This window comes from Amblyomma mixtum, chromosome 3 (assembly GCF_055824585.1).
Source record: "Amblyomma mixtum isolate Tamu chromosome 3, ASM5582458v1, whole genome shotgun sequence".
NCBI lineage: Eukaryota > Metazoa > Arthropoda > Arachnida > Ixodida > Ixodidae > Amblyomma > Amblyomma mixtum.
Window position 1 is genome coordinate 86213688 of NC_143014.1, and position 24401 is coordinate 86238088.

General features: G+C 49.7%; 1 protein-coding gene across 14 annotated transcripts in view; it reads right to left on the bottom strand.

The window, feature by feature from the left end:
* The window catches only part of LOC149350833 (thiamine-triphosphatase-like), a 663235-nt gene that overhangs the window by 43400 nt on the left and 595434 nt on the right, over nucleotides 1-24401 (bottom strand). For all 14 annotated transcript variants that reach the window (XM_089580006.1, XM_089580007.1, XM_089580013.1 and 11 more), the window contains one exon: nucleotides 2676-3236. In XM_089580006.1, coding sequence (XP_089436132.1) covers nucleotides 2676-3234 — 559 coding nt within the window. In that variant the 5' untranslated portion in view covers nucleotides 3235-3236. The remainder of the gene's footprint in view (nucleotides 1-2675; nucleotides 3237-24401) is intronic.

Sequence of the window (24401 nt, forward strand, 5' to 3'; positions counted from 1 at the left end):
ATAGGGCCACTGTCATGACTGCGTTCTTTTGCGTCCCCCCCCCCCCCCCCTTTTTTTTTTACCGCCGGAAACTGAACTTTTTCTTTGCGCTCGATTTGAGAACGATACCATTGTAGTCCGCATATAAACAAAAGGTTCCCGAGCCACATTTGTATAAACCTCACTACCTGCTTCGTTTGCGGTCCTGTGTGTGAGTAGAAGGCGTGCCAGCGACACAAGGGGCGCGGCCGCAGCGGGAGACATTTCCAAGCGCAGCTACCCAAACAGAATAGGCTCATCTCCCAGCAGTCGCTCGCTTCCACTGATTACATCTGGCTGCCTCCCCGGTCTCACGCAGGGCTAAGTAGTAAAAAGGAAAGATAGAAAATAAAATGTTTTCACGTCCGTGGGCTCCATCGTGCCTGCACAAGTACGAGCTTCGTCCCGTAATACAGCAAATAGATTATGTGATGATCAGACACCGTAAAGTTTTTAAGCTTATAGAGCGCTTTATACAATATACAAAAATTACAGTCATGCTTACTGAAAGAAACATAAGTCGGTATACATGCTCCATCCGTTGCATAGACCAGCTGACAGGGTGGCGATGAAACGCAGCAGTTTTTTTTTTTTTTTTCCGCGAACCCGCATCCCGTTAAGTTTTGTCCTAGAGTGTATTTCGAGTGCAGAAACCTTAATTTGATGACAGATGAATATTTGAAACTAGTTTGTTTGCCCAATAGCACACAATATTTCTCTTGTTTATATTGGATTTTAGCACAGAAGGAGCGTAAACCGGTTTAATTTTCTTTTTTTTTACACCTCTATCTGAATGAGGAATCGTTTCAGGCGTATATGTCGCAAGCTAAAACTCCCGCGTTCACCCGCTGTAAACGGACATTAATTGTTTCCAAATGGTCTTGAGCCGTAAGAACGTCCGGGTCGAAATGGAGTCACGTGGTCCAGGTGGGCCTGGTAGGCTGGCTTTTTTTTTTATTATTTGCACACTTGTTTGCTTCAGCGTTTTTGTAGCATGCAATTTCTCCTGTTTCTCGCTTCCTTTTTTATTTCACGTCCTTTGCTTTCCTATTCTGTAATGTTAGATGAAGATGTTCCTTGTTGCTGTGCCAATCTCTCAGCTTTTTTCTTCAATAAATGTCTCTTCCCGCATCGCCAGTAAAGTCGCTTTCTCTCACGTGCGTCTGAAAGGGACTTTGTATCGGTGGATGTTTGAGATTCTGCATCGGCCAGAACCTCTTGACTTCATAATTGCAGCTAATCCTCAAAACTCTCTGAGATATTTCTCCAGTGCAGCATATGCGTTTTGTTGTTGCTTCTGTGCTCCCGTTACGGGTTTAGTGTTTTCTGTAAGCAGCATTGTTTTCAGAGATCATAGCCTGAGAACTTTTTGTAGCCAATGTTACAACGTCCCTCCCTAGTCGCGTTTGTAGAGGCTTGTGCACCCCGCAAGCACTGGAAGAAGCCTCTTTTGAGTTGCTTACATCCGTCGGTACCTGACGTGTGAGACCGAGAGCTCTTAGTGTGCGTATCCCAGGCAGCGAATCACGGGTCCATGTCCGCGCGCGAAGTGTTACGTGCGAGTGTCTTTGTCGCGGATTCTCAACGTAAGAAGGAATGGAGCAGCCGGGAAGGGAGACACGGCTCCTGAATGAGCAACGGAATTGCGCGCCGGCACGGAACCACGTCGACGTGACGGCGCTGGCGCACCACGCCATTGTTAGTTAGGGAGGCAAGGAGTGCGCGATGCGAGTTTTCTTTTGATTCCGGTGTCTTCCGGTAGACTTAAGTGCTTAATAATCGCCTAAATGCGCCCGGGCCGAGTACGCACGAGGCTTCTTTGACGGTAGCAGAGGGATACGGCGGGCAGCCAGCCATCAGCCCGTGAATGAATTCCGTGCGAGCGACCAATTAAAGGCGGCTCCGCAGCGTAGAGAAAGGCCTCCCTCCCGAATTGAAAATGCGCGCCGAAAGGAAACTCCAGCGTCCGGCATGGTCCGTAATTGAAACAAGCAGCGGAGCTTGGGTTTCCGCGCCGGTTCCGGTGAATGATGATCGCTCCGGGTCGATGGCGCAGGTGTCCACGGCTTGCGGCCTGCGCGACGCACGTTGCCCAGGCTTCCGCGCTGCACGAGCGCCGTCTTGCATCGCGCCACAGCCAGAGTACTCCCTGGTGCTTCCGCTGCCGCTCCGCCTCTCCCCGCGGAGGCCGCTGACTGTGACGCGCGATTCCTCTTGCTCAGAGCTTGCACAGCCATGCCCTGTTGTCACGTTGTCGGCACGAAGACGTCGACGTTGAAAGACCGAGCTATGCCTCTTAGGTTGAAGAATTGCGACCCCTGTCTAAAGCCGTGAATGAAGTAACGTATGTGACGATGCTGACGACGCTTCCAAGTTGAATACTCAAAAGCGCCTGGTCTAAGCATAAAGTGTTGATTCCCCGTTTTTCAAGCATAACCTTATCAGAATAAAAATACACAGACATAAAAAAGCCGACGCTACGGATGAAGATACAGTGCTTACTCAGGCATGCACGATAACGCAAATACTACCCTCCCCCCCCCCCCCCCTTTTTTTTTACCGCACGCAGCGCATGCCTCCCCCTTTACCGTACGATTACATTGCCTGCACACGGGGTGAGTACTTACACCGCAGGATTGGTCAGAGCGGTGACTCACCTAGCTGAGCGGCCAGCTGTGCAATCTCGGTAGTCGCATCCTGGACAGCTCCGGCAAGGGCCTCCGCGTCAGCCTCGTGGAGCACGATTTCTATTTCGCCGACCGAGAGGCCCCAGTCGGTCTCATCGATGTCGACGACGGCGTTTGCCGGCGTCTTGAACGTTCTCCGGACAGTGTTTATCACCGCCAATTCCCGCAAGGTCTCGTTCGCGACCAGGTCCCTGACCTGCGAGGTGTCCTTCGCTTCTGGAAGCAATGTCCTCAGGGTCTCCAGGATCCGAGCGTCGCCCTTTTCTTCTCTGTAGGCGGTGGCCGCTCCGCAGGAGGCGTCTTCCTTTCGGCGATACTTCAGCTCCCACGCGTTCTTCGCGCTGCGTAGCCGAAGCCAATGGTCCCGTAGGCAGAGCAGGTAATCCTCCGTGTCGTAGTAAGTGTCGACGAAGGTTTTCTGCGACACGAGCTCGGCTCCGATGGAGAGTAGACGCTGCTCGATGTCTGGCTGCACCTTGAACTTGCGTTCGACCTCTCGGCAGCACCTCGCAGGTTCCGCCCCTGCCATGCCTGAAACAGCGCAGCACACATGACGTGTCATTGCTCGCTCTCAGCGGCTGATGGACACCAGGTTTTATTTACTTGCTTAAATTTATTTTAAGGTTTATTTTAAGGCTTAGGTTTTATTTACTTGCGAGAAGGCATTGCTTTAGTGTGCGTATTAGGATCATAAACCATAAAGATGCACACGAGCAAGAAGAGCATAAACGACAAGCAGGAGAAAAACAAAATACAGATGGAAAATAAATGTCGAATGGTGCAGCGACGCATATATAAAATTCAAGCACAGAATAAAAATCAATATAAACAACAGATGAACAGATACATGCACTGAGTCCGTTGCTTAGTTTCATTTTTAATTCTATGTTGTTCTTCGATATCTTACTATATATTTCGAAATCAGGCACATTTAGAAGTTTGTTTTTACAGTTATAGCCACCGATTCTTTTCAAACAAATAGGGAGGCCAAAAGTGCAATAACAAAAGTACGCCTTTGCCCCGTCTCCATATTAATTTGGTTTGCCTGATCGTCGGAAGAAATAATCCGGCTTTCCCTGACTCTTCGAGCCGTTCATACCTGGTCCTCTAAAGTAGCGCTTTGTGGATTATTCAAGCCATATATTTCTGGTAACAAAACGTGTATATTTACATGTTTAAACCCGCTATGTGTATAACTTGTTTATAACCGCCGGGTTAAAAGCGGAAAATTTCGGTAGCAAGCACGGCTTTTCACAAGCCAGGATGGACACAGCAAGCAATATGGAAGGAGAACAGACATACTTACCTACGTGTTCGTGTCTCTTAATATGCACAGGGTTGGTCAAAAATATTCAGGCCGAAAGGTCTGCTCTTAAAGCTATGCAGTGGAGCATTTACGACACACCCGGAGCTCAAATCTTTGGAGAGAGAGGGAATCCCATCCTCACCTATGAGGATTTTGATAGCTTCATAGAGCAGACCCTGTGCCCTTGATACTTATGACGCACCCTGTTGACGCTGGCCACAAGAAGCAATGCACGGACAGAATGACCCGTTTGAGAACCTCTGCTAGATAAATGTCTTGGGGACCCAGCAAACTGCGAGCTGTTGTCACATCTTTTTCTAGTAGTTCAGTAGGGTACAGAGGGTAGGGTTCACTAGGGTTCAGTAGGGTAGGGTCTATTCGTTCCTTTGAATAACAGACAAAAAAAAAAAGAGTTAGGCATATGGGAATAAGGGAGTATGCGCCTACAAAACGCGACGAGTGGGGTCTGGTCCCGTGAGGATGGTATACGCTTCTCAACACTTCCCGCTCTCGATGTTCGTCCGTTTCTCTAGAGCTCAATTAAACGCAAGTGCCCCGACACCCTCGCATCATGACGGCGACATCAAATTTCGGAGGCGTCCAATATGTTGAAGCGACCCTGCACGAGAGGAAAAGCAGTCATCTGTTATAACTTACCAAACGCCTTCATCCAGGGCGGCGCCAGACTCGCACGCTCGCGTCTTATACAATAAATGTGGGCCTCGTCCGCGAAAAACCGGATTACAAAGGAAGCATTTGAGAGAGCTAAATATCTGAAGACAGGAGAGCGCGCACGTAAAACAGCGCGCATGAAAGCGCATCAAGAATAGGCAGCTTGTTAGATTATTTTTTCCTTAATTTCTTTCTTTGTTGCAGCTCACTCCTCTCGCCTCTCCTGCAACCTCCTCTTCCCATCGAGATCTTTCCGTGGCGCCGTTAATCACGAAGTTTTCGCCTTTCTCCCTTCTGGTTTGCTCTTCTCTGGGCCGCTATTTAGCTCGAGTAGTGCTTTGGTTTTGAGATATTTTGACGCACTGAGTAGTAATGTTCTGGGGGTTTGCTTTGCGCTCTTTGTTTTCCACCTCGGGCCGAGAAGAGCGGCAAAAAATTACAGATACAGATTTATTGCGGAGATGTGCTCGTGATCACAGAAAAAATAAATACTCTAAAGGTTTAACAGGCCGTATTATAAAAGACAAAGGGAGAACTCATCCCCTTCGCTAATAAACGACGGCAAAGGAGAAGAAAACGAACGCACAGAAAGAGCAGCACGCTAAGGCGGGAGATGAGAGTCAAAAGAAACGCGCGGGCGAAAGGCACATTCATGCATGCATGAGTGTGCTGCGAATGCCGCGGTCTCGCACGCGCATAAAAACTAAATGAGCCTGCGCAGAAACAATGCGAGCAACAAAGGGCGGCAGAAGCGGGAGCTGCCGTCGCGAGGTGCCGCGGGGATGCAGGCCCGCTCGCAGCGACACGCGGCGAGCGAAGGGAAGAAGAAAAAAATGGGAAAGCCTCGTCAAAAGTGAAGTGCGCAAAGAAGAAACGAAGAGAGAGGGAGGGAGCAAAAAAATATGAACGGAAGGAAGCGGCGGCGGTGGTGGCGAGCGCTCGGAAGTGCTTTCGATGAAGAAGCAAACAGAAATCTCATCATGAGAAAAACTGTCCGTGATTTATGAGGACAAGGGTGCTTAAATGTTTTAGAACGAGCCGTGCTTGCGTCATTTCTCGAAAGTCATTTGCTAGCTGCGTTGGCGACAGGACCGAGAGGACGCTGCGACAGGCGCCTCGGCTCAGCGCGGATGCGGCCCTTCTGTGGGACCGAGAGCGGTCGCGAACGCTGTGGTGGCATGCAGAGCACTCGAGGGGGGTCGAGTCAGACCAGGGCCCTTCTTTGGCAAGACACGTGGCGGCGAGGCTGAGTGGGGCCGAGGACGAATCTCCTGATGAGGCTTGTGCACTGCAGGTGGCATCGTGCTCAAGCTGTGAGCGTACCTGCCGATTCGGCGATCACAACTATGACACTTTTCTAGAACCTCCAAGAGTGCCTCTCCCGCTCTCCAAGTTGCCACCTTTTTTTCTTCCCCCGTCACAAAACACGCACTCGTTTTGCCTCTTTTCTTGATCACTACAACACCTCGTAGTTTTCGGGAATGCGCCTACGGAGGCGCGTCCTCTTTGGACACAGCGACGGGTTGGACGCACTTGTGTCCATAGAGATAACAATGCACTAAACCGACACAGATAAGCGTTTAACGAAAATGCAACGTGTTTCGCAGCCTAAGTTGCAATGCTATTTCTTACATAAACGCATACATGCAGCATATAAGGTTGCCACTTTAAGTCAAATTAATGAAGTAACAAGGGAAGATAAATTCGCGCAGCATGCGCAGGCAGGGTCAGCGCAAATGTAAACGACGTCATAAACCGCATTCAGCTATTGCGCATAGCTATTACATTACTACCCATAGCGCGTCAAAGCAGCAAGCAACGCACTCTAAATTTCAGAAAAATTACATTTTCTTGGCAACGTCGCAGGGTATACCCATCTAACAGTTCTGAACTTCTTTCCTCTAACTCCATCTGGTGTCGCTCAGTGACGGCCGCTGCGTAACTTTACAGAAGGGAATGTGTAGCCCTCGTGCACAGCAACAGCCACGTCGCTGGTGGCGGCATAGTAAGTGTACATTCAGGAAAGCGGTGGGCTGCACCGGCCACTCCCTGTGCGTTTCAACGCTGTCGTGTCAAAAAAAAAAAAAAAGGTGTCAAAGTGAATTTCTTTTACTCGGCGTTTGCGTGGGGTTATTAACAACATCCTCTGCCAGTGCACTGCGATACGAGATTCAAGGCATGTCCAGCAACAATTAATTTCTAGTTGGATGTTCAAATACTCACTAAACGCATCCTAGATGCGTTTGCTTCCAAGATCGGCCGGCAACACGACCGGTAGCGTACATTTTGATCACTTTTCGCTTCAATGCCTCTTTTATTTTTCCCTTCCTTATTTTAGAACACCAGCTCTCTAGCCGAAGGTCACAGGCCTATACGTAGTTGCAGCTGTCAGAGTTGAATCAAGCGTTCTGTGGAGACACCTAAACCGCTCAGTGAACGTGGTGCCGTGCCGTGGTGAACGGCTCCGGATTAATTTCGATCACTTGGGTTTTTTTTAACGTACACTAACATTGCACAGCACACGTCGCCTTTGCGCGTTTCGCCTTCATCGAAAAGCGGGCGCCGCAGTTGGGACTGACCTAGCGTTGAGTGCAGTACGCGACGAGAGACGCATGCCTCATATACAGCGCGGCGCGGAAACGAGCGGCCAATGCTCGCTAGCGGAGCGAGGCACCTGCCCTGCTGTAGGCTGCAGCGTGTGCACTGGCGGTAGCCGGGAAAGAACGATTAATCGCAGCCGAGAACTTTGGCCATCCTCATAGCAAACGAATCAGTGTCGGACACCGCGGTGCCCTGCGTAGCTCCGAAAGCAACCGCTAGGAGACTTTCAGTGGCGTCGTCCATATATAGGTATAGGCGGCGCTCGGGGCCTCTAAATGAATGCAATAGAAGCTTTTGACCGTCTTTATTAGGGAAGTAGTTATCGTGGTGGTATCAGCTAGCTCTGTGCAATGTATGAAAGTCATTATTCATTGGTTCTTATAGGATCGAAAACCTTTTATTAGACTGGTATAGTACGGTGAAGCACAGTGCATTATTCTCAATTTAGTTTCACTTTGTTGGACAGTCGTGATGTTAGCTTCGTATAAATAAAGACAATTTTACAGCTCAATGACTCCATAATACCTGTCTACCGGCATTTATTAACAGGCTTTTGTTGAAAAAAACGTGAAACTTTCACTTTTACAAAATTGTTCCTCGCGGTATAAAAAGCATACTGTTGCTTAAATACTGCTAGTTCCTGCAGTAGAAGTGTTAACTGTGACGTTTGAGAGGCTTCGCGAGCACATTACAAATTTCGTGCAGGGGACTGAGTACTGCTTTGAAAACAGAGCTTGCCAAGCCTTCGGGGCATTCTAATAAATTCATACGAAGTTACCCTATTCAGGGTGTTTTTTTTTTTTAAGGACGACATGCTGAGCTGTCCACATTTGTTTTTGAACGGTCTATTTCTCTTTGTGTTCGGCAAATAGCCAAGACAGCGCATTTTATGTTAGTGTAAAGTGAGCTCATTAAGAGCCTATTTTATCGAGAGCTGCCGCATCACCTTTCTGAAGTCACGGCGTTGACCTGCATAAGTTTGCTATACCTGTCATTATGCGGAAGCACATCCGTCAAATTAGATAACCCAATCGCCAGGACTCAGCACACCATGAAGGGGCACCTCGGCAACAACGCTGGGGTCCCACAACAGCCCGCGGTCGGCGTAGCGCCCATCGTAAATAACTGCGCGTGCACACACAACAGCGCCGTCTGGTTCTGGCAAGCAACGATGCATTACGGGCGTTGTCAGCACCTCTTACGTGCTGAAGCGTCGCACTAAAAACCCTCGTTGTACTTGTGGCAATTGAAACGTTCGCATTGTTCAAACCGTGTTGTTGTTGATTCGCTGACGGAGCCCTGTAAGCACGCAAACTAAGGAGCGTTATTTATATTTCACAGGCAAATAATGGGAGGGCAAGAGGGAGAACATAGGCCCATCAGCAACCCCTTTCTGTTTGTGAAACAGGCGTGAGCTGTTCCTCTCGCTTGTCACTCGGGATTACGTATTGATACAGAAAAAAATAAAGGGCAGCAGGGGAACGCAATATAATACGTGTATTTGACTTTCTCTTTATTTCTTCCCGTTGCGTGATCAATTATACAAAGCAAGAGCACAACTGTATACGGAGAGAAACGTTGCCGCTTGTTGTCGAAGGGGTTGCGCTGCGGGAGGGAGCCTGGGGTTGCTCCGTACCGTTCTTATTAAAAAATGCACGCCGCAGAAACAAAACTGCGCCCGGCTCACCCCCTTTCACCGGCGACGTCGTTGGCGGCGCAGGGGAAGCAGCTCCCCTCTCAACCTACCCCGGTTGCCGGAAGGGAAGCTGCCTGCGCAACCCTTCCTTGCCACCGCCGCGCGTGCGTCTGTCTCGCTGGCGAAGGAGCCTTGTTTGCCCGTTAGCGTGGTGTGTAATCGGCCCGGTATAGCGCCCTGGCCTGACCGAAAGGCAGTGGCGAATCGCTTGATTTAGATGATGATTGCGGCCGCGGCGAGGACATCAACCCGCCGAGCACCCCGAATGGCTTACCGGATCCCGAATGCGGATGAAGCCGCGCGCACGGAAGCTTGTTGCCCTCTTTCTGTTTACTGGTGTTCTTTCTCTCTCTCTTCTCTCTTTCTTTTTTTTCTTGCTTGCCCACTCTTCCGCTCACCCCGCCTCGGAGGTGTCGATGCGCGCGTCTGTGCGTGTTAACGCCTGGTATAGACACGACAGGGGCATGAAGGGTGCTTTTGGCGGCCCCGTCTGTTGTGGTTTTAGTCGTTGCGGCTCCACGCTTTGAGCGTGAAGATTAATCCCGACTGACTGAGGAGCGAGGGAACTATAAAAGGGTTGCGGCGCGGCTTTTGAGCCGCGCCTTTCGGCTTTTGTGCACGGTTTACGCTCTGCTGATTACACGGACTTATTTGTGCCCCATTTAGAGGCAAAACTTCTTAATTGAGTTTGATTGCACGAGGAAGCCTGTCAGTTCTTCTGACCTGAGCTGTTGAGACTCCCTGTCTTTTTTCTTCTTTTTTTTGTGTTTGTGGACGGGGAAATTGAGGGCTTTGACGGCTTTTGGTGTGGGAACTTTCTGCATGCTTTTGGCGTCGGTGCGTTAATGGGTTTTGAAAGGGTTTGCTTGCTTGCTATGTGAAAATGTGGTGCTATTCCCTTTTGCACTGCCCATAACGTTTTCGAATGATTTGCGTCGCGTGCAGACTGCAGAGTGATTTTGGCCTCACCCGTGAACGCATAACATTACCTACCTTAAACGCGCCTCATAATTTTTTATAGCCAAAATCAGCCTTTGAAAAGGCAATTAAATAGTTCGAGTGTTCTACACGTGCGATTGTTTATTGGCTTTATGTTTCAGCTGCCTGCTGTGTCATGCAATCCAGTCAAGCATCTAGGAGGGCATAAACAAGCTCAATGTTTTCCTTTCAATGAGGTGAATCACATGACACCACTCGCTTTGCTCAATGTTTATTTTTACTCAATGAAATGATAATGAAAATGCTTGGCACCAACTTCCCTAACCTCGTTCCTAAGTATACTGCGCGTGCTGTAGGCACTAGGACGGTCTGATGGCTGGTGCATGACAAAGCAATGTTTTGCTCATTTTGACCGGCAATGCATAAGAGGGTTCAAGCAATAATAATAAAAAAAAACGGTTGTAACATCACTGAAGACTCGCGGTAGGCGTAGATAACAGAAAAACGACATATAACCCAAACACCAAGGGAAAGTCCTGTAGTTCCAAAGCCGATGCGGCATCTTCGTCATAGAGGACCCCCTTTCTTTTAACCGTGCTATTTACTCCTACAAAATCACACGGTGACGACGCGAGTTGGAACCATAATATTCACAACACCATGAACTGCTACTCAAAGCTGACCGCCAAGACCGGAGAAACTGCATCTAACCAATTCATTCAAGCATATTCATCTTCTGGGCGACTCGCGCAGTTTTGATGTTTTCAACTTTCGCGCTCTACGAACTATACTCTACCCCAAGAATATTCTCGTTGCTCTCGAATGAAATAAATAAATAAATAAATAAATAAATAAATAAATAAATAAATAAATAAATAAATAAATAAATAAATAAATAAATAAATAAATAAATAAATAAATAAATAAATAAATAAATAAATAAATAAATAACGTCAGCGCTTTAAAGATGGTCGAAATCAACCTACAGGTCAGCCACCGAGTGTCTCGAATCATCAGTACTCTGATGGAGAATAAAGCTTTTCGGCCGTTCGTTTGTCCCAACCAGGAGATTAGTTCAGAAGATTGTTACTTAAGACTGAACTAGAGTTATCGTTATGCACACTCAGTTCTCGCATGCAAGTATTCAAACCTTTCTTCTAGCAGGAAGCTAGTCGGCTTTGAGCTCACAGCTGTAATTAAGCGTCAATCAAGCCACCAGACCTTTAAAAGGCTAGCTAGAGAAAGCACATTGTAGAAGGAGGCTCGTGATGCAGTTACGTCCGAAGCCATTTTTCTGTTTCTCCAGTAAATACACGTAACAGATGACCTTTTTGAGAGACACCGGTCAGTCATTTTTCTCCATGCTTGTACAGCCTCCAAGGATCGCGTTAAGACGAGAGTAAGTCACTACAATGCTCAGTCTGCAAGGCTAGTTAAATAGCCTACATACTTTGTAGACGCCAGCCCCACTGGCATTAAATGCAGCATCACAGTGGTTCAAATTATAACAAACCCATCCTTAGACCAGATGTGGATGCAAACAAGACGTCCAATGCCACGGATACATGCACAAAAACCTTGGCCGTAGCTGCTGCGCTTGAGCACACACGAACAATGCCACACAACGCGGGCGTTCCGTCTATGTACTGATTTTCAGGGACGCGTAAGAAGCTTGTCGAAAATGCAAAGGCAAATATTCAGTGCTCAGAAAACACCGAGCATGAGATGGCATCTGGATTCTAGATCATCTGGCTGTTGATGGCAGTGAAACAGCGGAGTGGCTGGGGAGTGGTAATGCAAACCGGGCACCAGGCATTAGTACCGAACGCGGACTTAGTAAACCAGAAAAACAGCCCACTGCCATCAAAATCAAGCTCTGCATTTCGGCTTTTCCCCACAGGACCCTCACTAGAGGGCGAGGCTGTTTTTTCGAAAAGCACAAGCACTTCCTAATAGTAATACACATAACATCCCTCCCTTCACTTCTTTCCTGCTACTACTGTGATGTGTCACCCACCACTTCTCACGTACTGAGAAACTGCCTGACCACACTTCTTCGATCCGCTAAGATTAAACCACCGAAAACTTTCCTCGGGTTCCGACCGCTGTTGTTTACTCACCCGACTGCCGCAGCGGATCAACGCGCCCTCATCGATCACATTCATTGAGAAGGTACCAGAAACGCGCGAAACCTAACCTTCACAGTAATGAGACTCGGGACACAGTGCCTCTGCTTTCTCCTTTGGCTGAGCAGTACAGCCATGCATTATTATTACAGTAGGGAGATGTCAAAACAGGAAGCCCATCAAGTTCACGCGGGCAAAGCAAAAGAAGCATGAACCGCTGCTTTTTAAGAAGCCATTGCCAGCAAATGAACTGTCGACGCTATTTGGGTGGTAAGAGTGGGGCTTCTGGGAATATGGGAAATGAATAAGGGAAAACGAAACGACAGATACAGTCACTGAAGTCGTGCAGCCCGAGCTCTCTGACCACACTCCTCAGTATGACTCTATCTCATTTTTTTTTCTGCCTCATTTCGAGCTCGCCTTATTGTCTTCCGGAGAGTGATTACACGCTTTTAATAACGTGTGCCTGCCAGCCTTAGCCTCGAACTGAGATTTAAAAGCAAGATAAAAGATACTACCTCGTCTCCCCCAAACGCTCTTTGCAACCACCGGAGCCATTTAGCTCATGTTTGTGCTAAAGAAAACGCAAAAGTAAAGCAGTTGACACACTGGGAGGCGTGTTTAAGTAAGAAGAAAAAAGAAACAAAGGGGTGGTATTAGGGTGATGATATCATATATGACGCTTCTTGTACTTCGCCAACGAAGACCTTTCTCAGAAATTCGTATAAGCCCTGTGCATACAAATGTATACGCGTATAAATTTCGGGAGCCTGAATTCATTCTCCCAATAGCAGCGTTTTTTACATACATTCGACATCTCTTCGCTCTTGCCTCTTATGCTCCCGGTTTTCAGCAGATAGCCTCCCTTTTTTTTTTTTTGTTTTCCTCTCCGTGCGGCTCGCGCTGCGCTCATTCATTTTCGTGTAACCCCTTGTGCAGACACAAAAATAACTCGGTGCAAGCAAAGCCGTATATAAGTACGTGCGCGTGTTATGGATCCTGCACTCAGTTCATCATTATACTGATTATATACGAAGAACAGTGTGAATCAGAGGATCAAGAGCAACGGGGTAACACCGGGGGAGGGGGAAGGGGGGACCCCACCCGGGAGGCCGACTTTGGCGACTGGCGGCAAGGGTGAACAGGGGAGGGGAGCTTCTGGTTTCGGGCTGAAAGGCAGGCCACCCGAAACAAGAACATAACCGGAGGGGAGACAGAAAGAAAAACCAGCTGATGGGCGTCGCCACGGACCGTCTTAGTGTTTGAGGAGCAAACTTCGGTTGCGCTCAGATCAGCGGAGCCGATTCCGGGAAAACGCGTGTTTCTCCCCGTCATATCTTCGTCTTTCTCGGCGACTTTCGGGCCGACTTTTTACCCCCCGTGCGCAGGATTTCCACAACAGGGGGCAAAATGGACTACCAGATTGTGGAGCTTCGCGGGTTCTCGGTGATAAATAAGACGTAAAAAAAAAAAGCCAGTGGACTTAGACGAGGAGAGAAAGAGTGCTATAGCAATGCTGATCTACAAGCGGTCGATCATACACGGCCATAGCTATTTCTCTTTTCTTTTTTTTCCAGACCATTGTACCTTTGTCTCTCAGGCTTTCTGCACCCTTTGCTTCGGCAGTGACGCCTTCACAGCCTTCCGCAGGGTCGGAATGAAATCTTTATAATAATAGTAATCATAATCGTAATCACCGGCCTCGTTCCGAGCCGGGCCCGGCCGCATCGGGCCGCCTGGCGGGCGGCGGGGGAGAACTTCAAATGAGCGGAGGGTCGGAATGAAAAATGGCGAAGACATTTTTCAAACTACCCGCGCGCTCTGGCGGCTGCTAACTACACAGCCTGTTCCTGTCCCGCGTTCGGCCTGGCGAGCTCTATGAGAGCTGGTCTCGTCTCTCGCAGTCATAAATCCATAAGGGACGCGTGATCGACTGGCGAGGACCTCGGGTGGCTCTCGAAATTAAAGGGTGCTGTTGTGCAGTGCCGGGGGGCCCTCTCGAAAGGCGGAGGGCGCTACATTGTTTCACACACCCCTTTATTTGAGACCCCCCTCCTCTCTTGGCGACACTTCTTTTTCTGCTTTACATCACAGCGCCGAAGAAGCGGACCGCGGTGATATATGCGAGACTTGTGTGCCGAGCCGGGTGTCCCGCCTTGTCCGTGTGCTGGGGCGCGTGCGGCAGCTCCGCTAATCGGATTTGCACTCCGGGCGCTCCTGTACTGGGCACCGGGGATCAGGTTGAAGAGGAAGCGCTGCTGACGGGGGTCGTGCGACGATCGGCTGCGCCTGGACGGGCATCGCGTCCGCCTGGCGCTCGTACTCGAGTCTAGATTGCCCGCCTAACTGCTCCCAGGATCGCGCTTCCGATGCGGGAGACTTGGTCGCGCTCTTCTCTGGCACTTAATCACCCGCGCGAGCGCCGAGGACGCGCTATGAGAGTCTCGTGTTCTGAAGCGAAAATTTTCTCAGGCGTATGCGTGTTGAACCGGCACCTTGGGCGAAGGTCTTGGACACAGGAGGCAAGGAGAGCGGTTCGACGCATTGTACGTGCTTTGTCATTCAGCTTTCATTCGCTCACTCGTTAATTCGCCTGGGCGCCAAGGCCTGAACGCGCTTAAAAGTATTTAAGCACTTCGAGCGAGAATATTTGTGCTCAGTGAGCAACTTCGCTATTGCTGGCAGCCACGTGTTCTTGGGGTGCTGGGAATTTCATTGAGGCCGTTATTCTGTGCCCCAGTCTTTCTGCGCGCTTATGTCAGAGATGCCATTCAGGCGGCTGAATGTCAAAGAGTGACTGAAGAAAGAAAAAGCGCGTGGAACAAAACGTGAGCTTAGCAGTCATGTAGTACCGCCTATAAAATATTAAGAACCAGTGTACGTTTAATTAACATTTGCAAAGGAACAGATGGTGAAAAGTTCACTGATCACCGTTTTCCATTCTCTTGCTTCTTTCAGTTTTATTGGTCACTAGCTATATTTTAGTTCATTTTTACTGCGTGCGTGAGACAGTAATGAGTCACCGCTGTCTTAAACAATGAAAATGAACTTTAAAGATTAGACATCTTGTCACGTTCAGTTTTCCTCGACCTCATGTGCTGTTCGTGAAAAAGTTAAGGTGAGTTAGTGACCTGAACGCCGCTTGAACAAATAGCTACGAGAGTGCAAGGCTGGTGCAACTCTAGCGAGCCAGGTAACCACTCTCGTAACCTTGAAACCGCTCAACGTAAACATTTGACGTCAGCGACTTGACAGCTTTTTCTGAAAGCAAACGCCTTTACAGTTTTGCATGCCACAGCCACTAGCCTACTGGCCACAAATAGCTTTTTTTCTCTCTCTCTCAAATAAAGTTTTATTTTCCTCCACTTCCTCCTGCCCTCCGTTGTTGTCACTCACACATACTGGCTGCCGGATATATATATTTTTTTTTTTTTGCAATACATGATCAAGCAATAGATTGGTTGGTGCCAGTTGGTTCATAGTTGAAGAACGCCTTGAATTGAAGGGCGGTGTAGGTTATCTTCGGAGATCCGCGCCAAAAAACTGTGTCGGAGCACTGCACTTTACTTGCGCAAATCTGCCGGTGATGACGACACCTGTACTTAATTTTTTGGCTTTTTCAAGGTCATAAATGCCCCGCTTTCAGTTAAAATTGCGCGTTTTTCTTTAGAATCCGGTAACACATTAATAAAGGCCAACCTCGATTTGTCCTCAGTGTTCTTTTCTTCTTTGTTCGCTTGCATGTTTTCTCGTGATATCATTTTTGTTTAACTTAAACAATTTAAAATGTCGGGACGTTTGCATGTGGCGGCGATGTTCCTCGAAAATGACCTGTTTCTTGCGACAGTTCGGACAGCGGCGGTGATCAAGACATGGAATATGTCTCCGAGACTGAGGCTGAAATACTTGTTGAATCCGAAATGGACTCCAGCTACGACCAAAGAGGCGGCAACCACGACGCGTTCTTGTGTGGCTGCCTCGTTTGCGCTAGCAAAGAGCAACGTCTGGGCATTACATATTTTGTTACGGTGCCTCTCTTGAAATAAAGATTTCAAAACCTGCGGTCTCCTAACCTCCTAACTGCTGAATGCACTGAGGGAAAGTTTCTATAAAATCAGCTTTTTCTTTTAGTTATTTTTTTACGTTAACAACAATCAGGAACTAATGAATCAATATATTTTCAGAATCGCAACGACGCGAGTAAAAATGTGAGGAAATGAAAAGATTGATAATTTTGTAGGTTTTTTCCAAAACAAAAAAAAAACAAAAAAAAACTTCGGGGTTATATAGAGTTAAAGCTCACAGGCCCTGTACGAACAACTGCAAGCTCCACACATGTTGCGTGTCGAAGTATTTCTACAGCATGTGCTGGTTGAAAATGAAACCACACTCCGCAGAGCAGCTGGCAATCAAAGAATTCCTAACATGACAAACAAAAGTATATGTGCAATTATCATCATGCGTACCACGCGCGAACTTGCTTGTGATGTCCGGATTAAATGTGAATTAATATCATCCTCCAGAACCTGCGAAAACACGTGAGTGCGTTTCCTCACTTTATTAACGCCTTTTATTATTCTGAAAAGTGCGACTAGCTTTCCGGTACAGAAATACTGCACGTGCATGCTCAGTTATTCGGCTGTTTCGCGCCGGCAACTCGTTTCGTATCAAATGTATAATGTTTACGTCGTCCCAGGGCTACACAGACAGCGGTTCTTTTCCCATAGTAGTCGCCTGTTGGCAAGGGCGACGCTGGCTGCGACATCTGAAGCTCTCGTGTGCGCGGCTGTCTCTGCGCTGTCGAGCCTTTCCCAGGTTGCCGCCGTAAACCTCCGCTCCACACGGTTTCGGGACCACCTCAACGCTAACGACAATATATAGGGCACGGGTCGCACGCAGCCCGTTCCCTGCGAGAAGCATTCGGCCATTAAACCCAACCTTGTCGCGTGCCCCTTCTATTCCCTGTTCGATCGCACATCCTCTTCATTATGTTTCGAGTCGTTAGCCGTCACCTCGGGCGCGCATATTAATGGTCCGCCCAGCGGGTCGTGCCCAGCGCGCGGGCGTCAGCAGTTTACGGCACCCCAGGCGCGGCGCGCTGGCAGCTGGGCCTGGCGTTGCCTTTGACCTCGGCTCGCATCTGCTTCTCGGACCCTGTTTAAAAGCGCCCCGGGAGAGTGTCAAGGCTGGCGCGCCGCTCTCATGCTCCATAATGGCACCGGGCTCGCTCCCACTCGGTGGCTCGAATGCGACTCTGCTCACCGGAGGGAGCCGGATTTACGGTCCTTCCCGGGCGCCCTGCAAGAAGCGGACTTCGCGTTGGGCGTGGCTCGGCATACAGCGCTGGGGGAACGACTTCAAAACTGAAGGGCTAAAGGCGCCGACCGATTCACCGCGTCACGTGGGGCGAGCGGTACGCGCTGTTATTGCATGCGAAATTAAAAAAAAAAAGAGAGAGAGAGTGCAAGGTCTATGGCAATTCCAGGTGTCTATTCGCCAAGGAAACTGAGCAGTGTTTGTCACGCTGTTCCTTAACTAAAATATTGTTCGTTAGGCAGCAGGGACCAAATGACGTTTTGCTTTTCTGCTCGTCTCTCTTCTTCCTGTCCCCCCCTTACCCTTTTATCCGTGCGAGCAGAAACTGACCTATATGCGTTTGCTCAGCGTATTGCATGAAAAAGGATCCTAACTTCATAGCTCTTGGCGTGAGCCTTTATTCACCAGTTTCAGCAAACCTGCCACCAAACACAGCTCTCGATACAATCTGTGGCTGCCACGTCAACGGTTCTTCATTTCGCGTTTCTGATCCAATGGTCGTTTACTGAAGTGGCCAGTTTCTCACATTATAACCTGTGTGTCCTGATGCATCCAAATCATATTGTAAAGGTTTTCTAAGTTGCTTTTTTTCCTGCTTGCGTGGCTTAAACATTATACTCGGAGGCTGAAAAAAAAATCATAATTGTAGGGCACGTTTATGAACATCGAAAGAATTGTCCGCATTTATGGCTGCCTTTGCACCGCAGAAAAGCTGCGGCAAAAGCAAAGTAAACACTTGCCGGGGCAGCAGAGCACCTTTCTTCTTGGGAGCCACGCGGCAAAAAAGAAAAAGAAAAGAAAGGGACGTAGAGATGCCGGACGCAGAAAGGTAGGCAGTTGGAAGGCGGCGCCGGGCAAAGGCGTTCGTCCTGGAGCAAGCAGCAGAGCCGCCGTGGAGGTTCCGACTCGCCGCGGGCACGCGAGGAAGAAAGGGACGTTGTGTTCCTTATTAATAAAGAATAAGGACCCGAAGGCGCGTCCAGACAGGCGAGTAACGAACTGGAAGTAAGCGTCCAGTTTGAATTATTAATTGGGTCCGGGGCAACAACGGCGTTTTGCATACATTTTCCGCTCCCCCGGGTGCGGCTCGCACCGGCCTTGGGCGAAATTAATTCACCGTGGCGCGACTGATTGGTGACGAGCTATGGGGCTGGCCTAGCGTTGCTCGCGGCCGCCACGTTGGCCTCCGCCTCTGACAGCTGCTGCTGCGGTGACGGCCGCCGCGGCCGGCCTAATTGCGATCGAAAGAAGCGCGCCGCGTGGGTGTTCGCACCCCCTGCGGTGCACGCCAAGAACTGGCTGGCGCTGGCCGCACACCTCTGACGCCTCGGATGCAAATTGCCGCCCGAGACCCGACTGTCGCTGCGCTTTGCCGAGCTCCTCTTGCCGCGGAATACGTAGAGCGAGGCGTGTACTGTACGTGGGGGTAGTCGGGGGACACCCTGCGCGAGAGTCGCTGTATAAGATAGGCAATGCTTTGCAGCGAGGACCTCAATCCGCAGCTATTGAGATTTTTGTTTTCGTTTTTATACAACATAGGACGGATAAGTAGGGCAGTCCTAAACAGATTTCTGGGCAAGCTATAGCGTTATTCGTAAAAAAATAGTAGATAGAGGGACAGAGAGCAAAGATACCGATAGGTTTTATGGGGTTTAACGTCCCAAAGCGACTCAGGCTATGAGAGACGCCATAGTGGAGGGCTTCGGATAATTTCGACCACCTGGGGCTCTTTAACGTGCACTGACATCGCACAGTACATGGGCATCTAGCATTTCGCCTCCATCGAAATGCGACCGCCGCGGTCAGGATCGAACCCGCGTCTTTAGGGTCAGCACCCGAGCGCCAAACCAATGAGCTCCCACGGCGGCACGTAGTGATACAGCGTGTTGGCCACTCTGGCCAGGGGCTCTGGATGTTTCATGCTGGCGAAAAATATCGCTAGAACGTTCGTGCGACTTAAAGTTTGTGTTATTTTTCGCAATGACGACTGAAGAGGAGGCTGGCTCGTTGTTTCTTCTAATCACTGTGCAGAGGGATTTCGAGGAACACTTAGTATGCAACTCATCATTAAACAAGTTCATTCAGTGTGACCTTCAATATAGGGACACGCGCGGCAGAAGGCACCCATGAAAGCCTTTCAAAGTGGCTGATGCGTCAAGGCAAATGAAGCAGTTTACTTCACGTTTGCCTTAAAGGTAATAGTGAAACTAACCATATTTGGATTCAGATTGATGGTCAGCGTTATGTGCAGCACTGCGTAAAAAGTTGAAGGAACTAAGTCTACCCCGCAGAGCTGTGTTAACTCATATTCGTGAGGTGCCTTAGGCATCAAGCTGTCCGCATTCCAGTTTTGTAGCGTGCAAAAGAAAATTTCCAAATAAAAAAAACCAATCGCGAACTATTTCCACACGTAGGGGCGAATGCCCACACTTATATGAGGCAGCATTTCAGTGAAACTGTCGGCACCTGAACTGAACCAGTGTAACGTACAAGGGAACGACCAAGCAATACCCCCCCCTCCTTCGTCAGGATGACAAAGGGCAAATCTGGAAGCTGTCTCGTGCTTAAGACCTATTTAACCCGCGCAACGTTTTGACTGCGGCTGTAGGGCGTCAGCCAAACCAATTACTCTTTTTTCCTCCATTTCTATAATGGCGTCAGTGTTTCCGTTTTTGCAAACGGCGTAGATAAATCTAATCTTGAAGGCGTTGTTATGGGCGGACGTCGCTGGCAGTTTTCTCGCATGGACGTAGAAGCCAAGCTGTAACCGAATGCACCAACGTCAGAAGCATCGCAAGCGTGCGTGGCAGGAAAATTCTCTTATGTGCATTAACAAAGGTACCCCGGCCTGTGCGAGCCCGCCTGCCCAGGGTTATGCCCGTCACAGTGCAATTGCCGTAACATTATAATAATGGCATTAAAGAAAGCTCCAACGGAAGGTGAAAGAGGAAGTCTTCATCCGGAAATAATTAAAACCTTCATTTTCTCTTAATAAAGTAATTATAGCTCGCCTATCTGGGCCTCTCTCTTTTCATCACCTTTTTCACGCTTCTTGCCAGCCTTCCCCTACGACGAAGGGTTCCAGCTCGCTATCTCGCGCCTCCTTTTCTTGTCACTCTCGTTTTAGCGTACGTGTCTTGTCTGCGACGCTGTCCCTCTAACCCACCCCCCCCCCCCCCCCCCCCCTTTGCCCTTTTTTTCTTTTTTTTTCGTGGCTTTTTCCCTGGAGCGCTTGCTTCTTTTCAGGCTCCTATGTTGTTTTTGCTCGTTATAATTTCCTTTCAGCCTCCCTTGTCGTTGGCCTCCCCCCCCACCTTTCTACCGCTGCCCTTCTATTTTCTTTCCAAGGAACGACGCGCAGCTGTAGAGGAGCGGTCGCCTCCTCTGCTTCTCAAAGCAGCGAGGCGACGAGGTGGGAGGAGGAAGGGTGTGCGCAGTCGGGCGGCGGCGGCCGTGCGCGGCCTGAAAGGCTGCTGCTGCTGCCACGCCGAGAGGCAGCGGGGGAATATTTCGAGGTGTGCCAACTGTCATCCTCGTTAGCGGTTAATTCTTGATTCCCTTCCGCGCGCCGTGGCGCCCCCCTCTTTCGCGCGTCGGCTCTCCCTTTCGGCCGGCCGCCCGACGTGAGCGCGCCTTCCGCGTTCGGCCTCGCGGCTCCTTCGTTAGTCAGCGCGGGACCGTCACTCGGATCCGTCCCTTTCATGGAAGGATGACGCGCCAAAGTGAAATTAAAGCTGAAATTAAGAAGCGTCTCGAGACCGCTTACACCTGCACCGACGCCTCTCCGGCGCCGCTGTGAAGTCGGCCCGGAGGAAGGGCGCTCGCCTTCGCTGCGCCACCGGGACGCGGCGCGAGTCGGTTAATTGGCAAAATTTCGGGAATAACACGTTGACACCTATCGGGGTGTAAGACGCCGGGCCGGTTCTGCGTTTAATTAAAAGGGGACTCGGCAGCTCCGGCACAGTGTCCGCTTGTGGAGGGGCGGCAGATTGTCGCAGCCCTACGCGCCCTTTCCAAAGTCCTACCTCTCTGTGCGGCTCATACTCTTTTATTTATTCGCGTTCTTTTAGTTGCGCGTCTCCGGTGAGAAAAAATGACGAATGCATTGAGCGGGGCACTTGTTTTCAGCCGACGGCCCTCGGTGGAAGCGACACCGGAAGCCCTCAACGCAGTTTTCGCGCGATATCACGTCGAACTGATGATGGAAATCGAGGGTTTGCTTGCAAGTGTAAATTCCAGTTATAGGCCAAACGTCGAAGGCCCGAGGCGATGGCCTTCTGACGTGGTCACACCCGAAAGGCTAGCTAGCCGCTTAGACCTTTGAGCCTCTAACTTGAGCATCTTTCTTGCCCTCACTGTTCACCAAAGTAACGCTTAAAGACAAGAGTACTGTACACTAAAACATGAATTTTGAAGAAGAACAGTGGAGGCTTGCTTTCAGAGCTCCCCTTAGCGAAGCGACACAAAGAAAATCGTGGCTAGTCTCAGCAAAGTCCATTTAAACCTTGGTAGCCTACGCGTAGCACGTCAACTTTCTCCAGGGTTCGCCCTCGCTGGAGGGATGCTCATCTTGCGTCCAAAAACTCACCGCTGCTTGAGCTCACTGAGAAAATGAAAGCCGGAAGTTCATTGGTATATGAACACACGCAATGCAGGCTCGCCGTCAACAACTGCTAGTTACGTAATACAGTCAAGCCTGCTTATAACGTACCTCAATGCTACGCAGACGGCGTTCGTTGTATCCGAAGTTCGTAGTAAATAGACTTCCTATATTACTGAAAAAAAAGTGCGAAGTCCGACCAAAGCGGCGTTCATTTCTTTAAAAAGTGAGTTATATCCGTCTGTTTCTTCAAAACAAATTCTATCGAGGCACTTTCCAAGCTCTCGAGCGTGATCATGTTGTCGCGCCGAGACCTTTGGTGTCAACAATCTGATTCAGGTATGCTATGTAACTAATCACGGTTGAAGCGTTAACGGAAGCTGGTGGCAAGTCGGCTTTCTTAATCACATTCTTAACGGTCAGATTTGCTCGGACTTCGCTTACAGTGGCATCGGTAGAGAAATTCTCTGTGTCGTCGACGTCCGTACCAACGAAGTCATCCCAGGAGACATCCGACCAGCCGTCCATCATCTACACGTTGCCGCAAATCCACATGACTCTGATCACATATTCTTACGAAAGCGTCTGCCATTCGTGGGCCTACACAGTGACGAAGGGACCCCAGCGCACGTGCGCACAAAACTTGTCAGCGACACTGACTGCGGTCTGCGCGTTCTCTGGGCCCGGTAGCAGCCCAAAATTTGGAGAGCCGCGACTAAGCAGGCGATGCATACTTGACTGGCGGGGCCAGTAACGCCCGAAAGTAGAAGTTGACCAACTTGGTCCCCACGGCCACATGCGACCATCCGCTCCATTGTTCGGGCCGTGCGCAGAGCCGTAAGGACGCGTCCACATGCACCTCAAAAAAAAAATTGGCTGAGGCTTAGCTTGGTTAAGCCCGGTAATTGCGAAAGCAATTTCCCCTGGCTGCGCCTAGGTTGGCTGTAGGTCATCGCCGCGCGCTTGGCCAGCGCTTACGTAAGGTTTAAATGCTGCCTTTTTTATTTGAATTGCTTTTTCGGTCCGCCATGTTCTTTCTGGAGTGGTGTCATGGGGGCTGTGAGACACTCTTCGGTCTCTGCGCTTGTTGGAAGCGCGGGGTTTTTGACCGTGAGGGAGAGTTATTGGTGCCTCCTCGTTCGTTATAACCGAGTGGTACAGTCAGAGTTGTTCGTTGTATCTGGTATGCGTTGTCATTACCCTAATACAAACTTTGATGGTAGCGCCGCCCTCGTTCGTATTAATCTTGCGTTTGTTATATCTGCGGCCGTTATAAGTGGGCTCGATTTACGTGCTTAGAACTACGAAGAATACGAACTCCGTTCACTATCTGCCTTCGTAGGGCATACTTATTAATCTAGGGGAGGTGTTGTCTCTGCAGGACCCGAAGTGTGAATAAGACAACGTCCCGAGTTCAGGTCGGCCATCGCAGGCCATTGAAACAGGCTCTCTTCTGAGTTGGGAGGCATTTTCAGCCCCCATGATAGCAGCCTCCTTAAGCAACGGCTCACCCACGTCCGCTGCCCTTCATCTCTGCTTGCAAGCCTCTGAGCTTGCGTGTGGGCAGACACTCCCGATTTCCTTCGTTTCGAATTAATAATGTACAATGCTTCTGGTAACGATCATTTAAAAATGCTCACTTGTGTTTACGTCGAGCAGCCGCTGTTTCCCTGGTTACACCGACTGTAATGACCCGTCCACACGCTCTGTAATTGGCGGCGAACCGTTAATGACTTTATGCGCGCTCGCCATCAGGGGGCAAAACAAGAGGGCGCAGCAGCAAAAGCGTGCGGCCGCACCGATATTAGCGGTGGCCATATGCCTGGCATCGGTTGTCTCTCCATCGAACGCCCGAGCTTCATTAGCTGTCTTCTTTTTTTTACTTTCTCTTCCGTCTGCGTGATGATCGTTTTGTGGCGAAGTGTCACCGGCGCGGCTTCGATTTGTTGGAATGGTTACGTTAATTGAGGCCATTACTATATTTGTGCCCCGCGCTGGCGACAGCGGCACGGCATCGCAGGGCGCCATGCGCTGATGAAGTTTCCGGCTTCGTCTTCGGTGTCTGCTGGGGCTGGCGCGACTAGGGACGCCCGAGCGCAGCTGCCGCGGGGGCCCATCCTTCGCGTGGTCGCCGTCCGCGCATCAAAGGTCAGTGACTTGACGCGTAGCCGCGGGGGAGCGTTCGTGAGAGTGCGACCGCTTAACGCCCGGCACATTGAGCTCTTCTTGGCCGCCGGGTGGCTTCCATTGTTGTAAGCCTGTCAGGATATGGGCGCGTGAGACGGACGCCGTCGGACTTCATCCTGAGGCGTCCACTGGAAGCACCCGTCAGGAAGCAGAAAGAAAAAAGGAAATCAAATTCAGATGAAGGATGCGCTGTGGGCTTTTCGGCGTTTGCATTATCATCATCCACGCGCCTGTCCGGCACTTCACTGCCTAC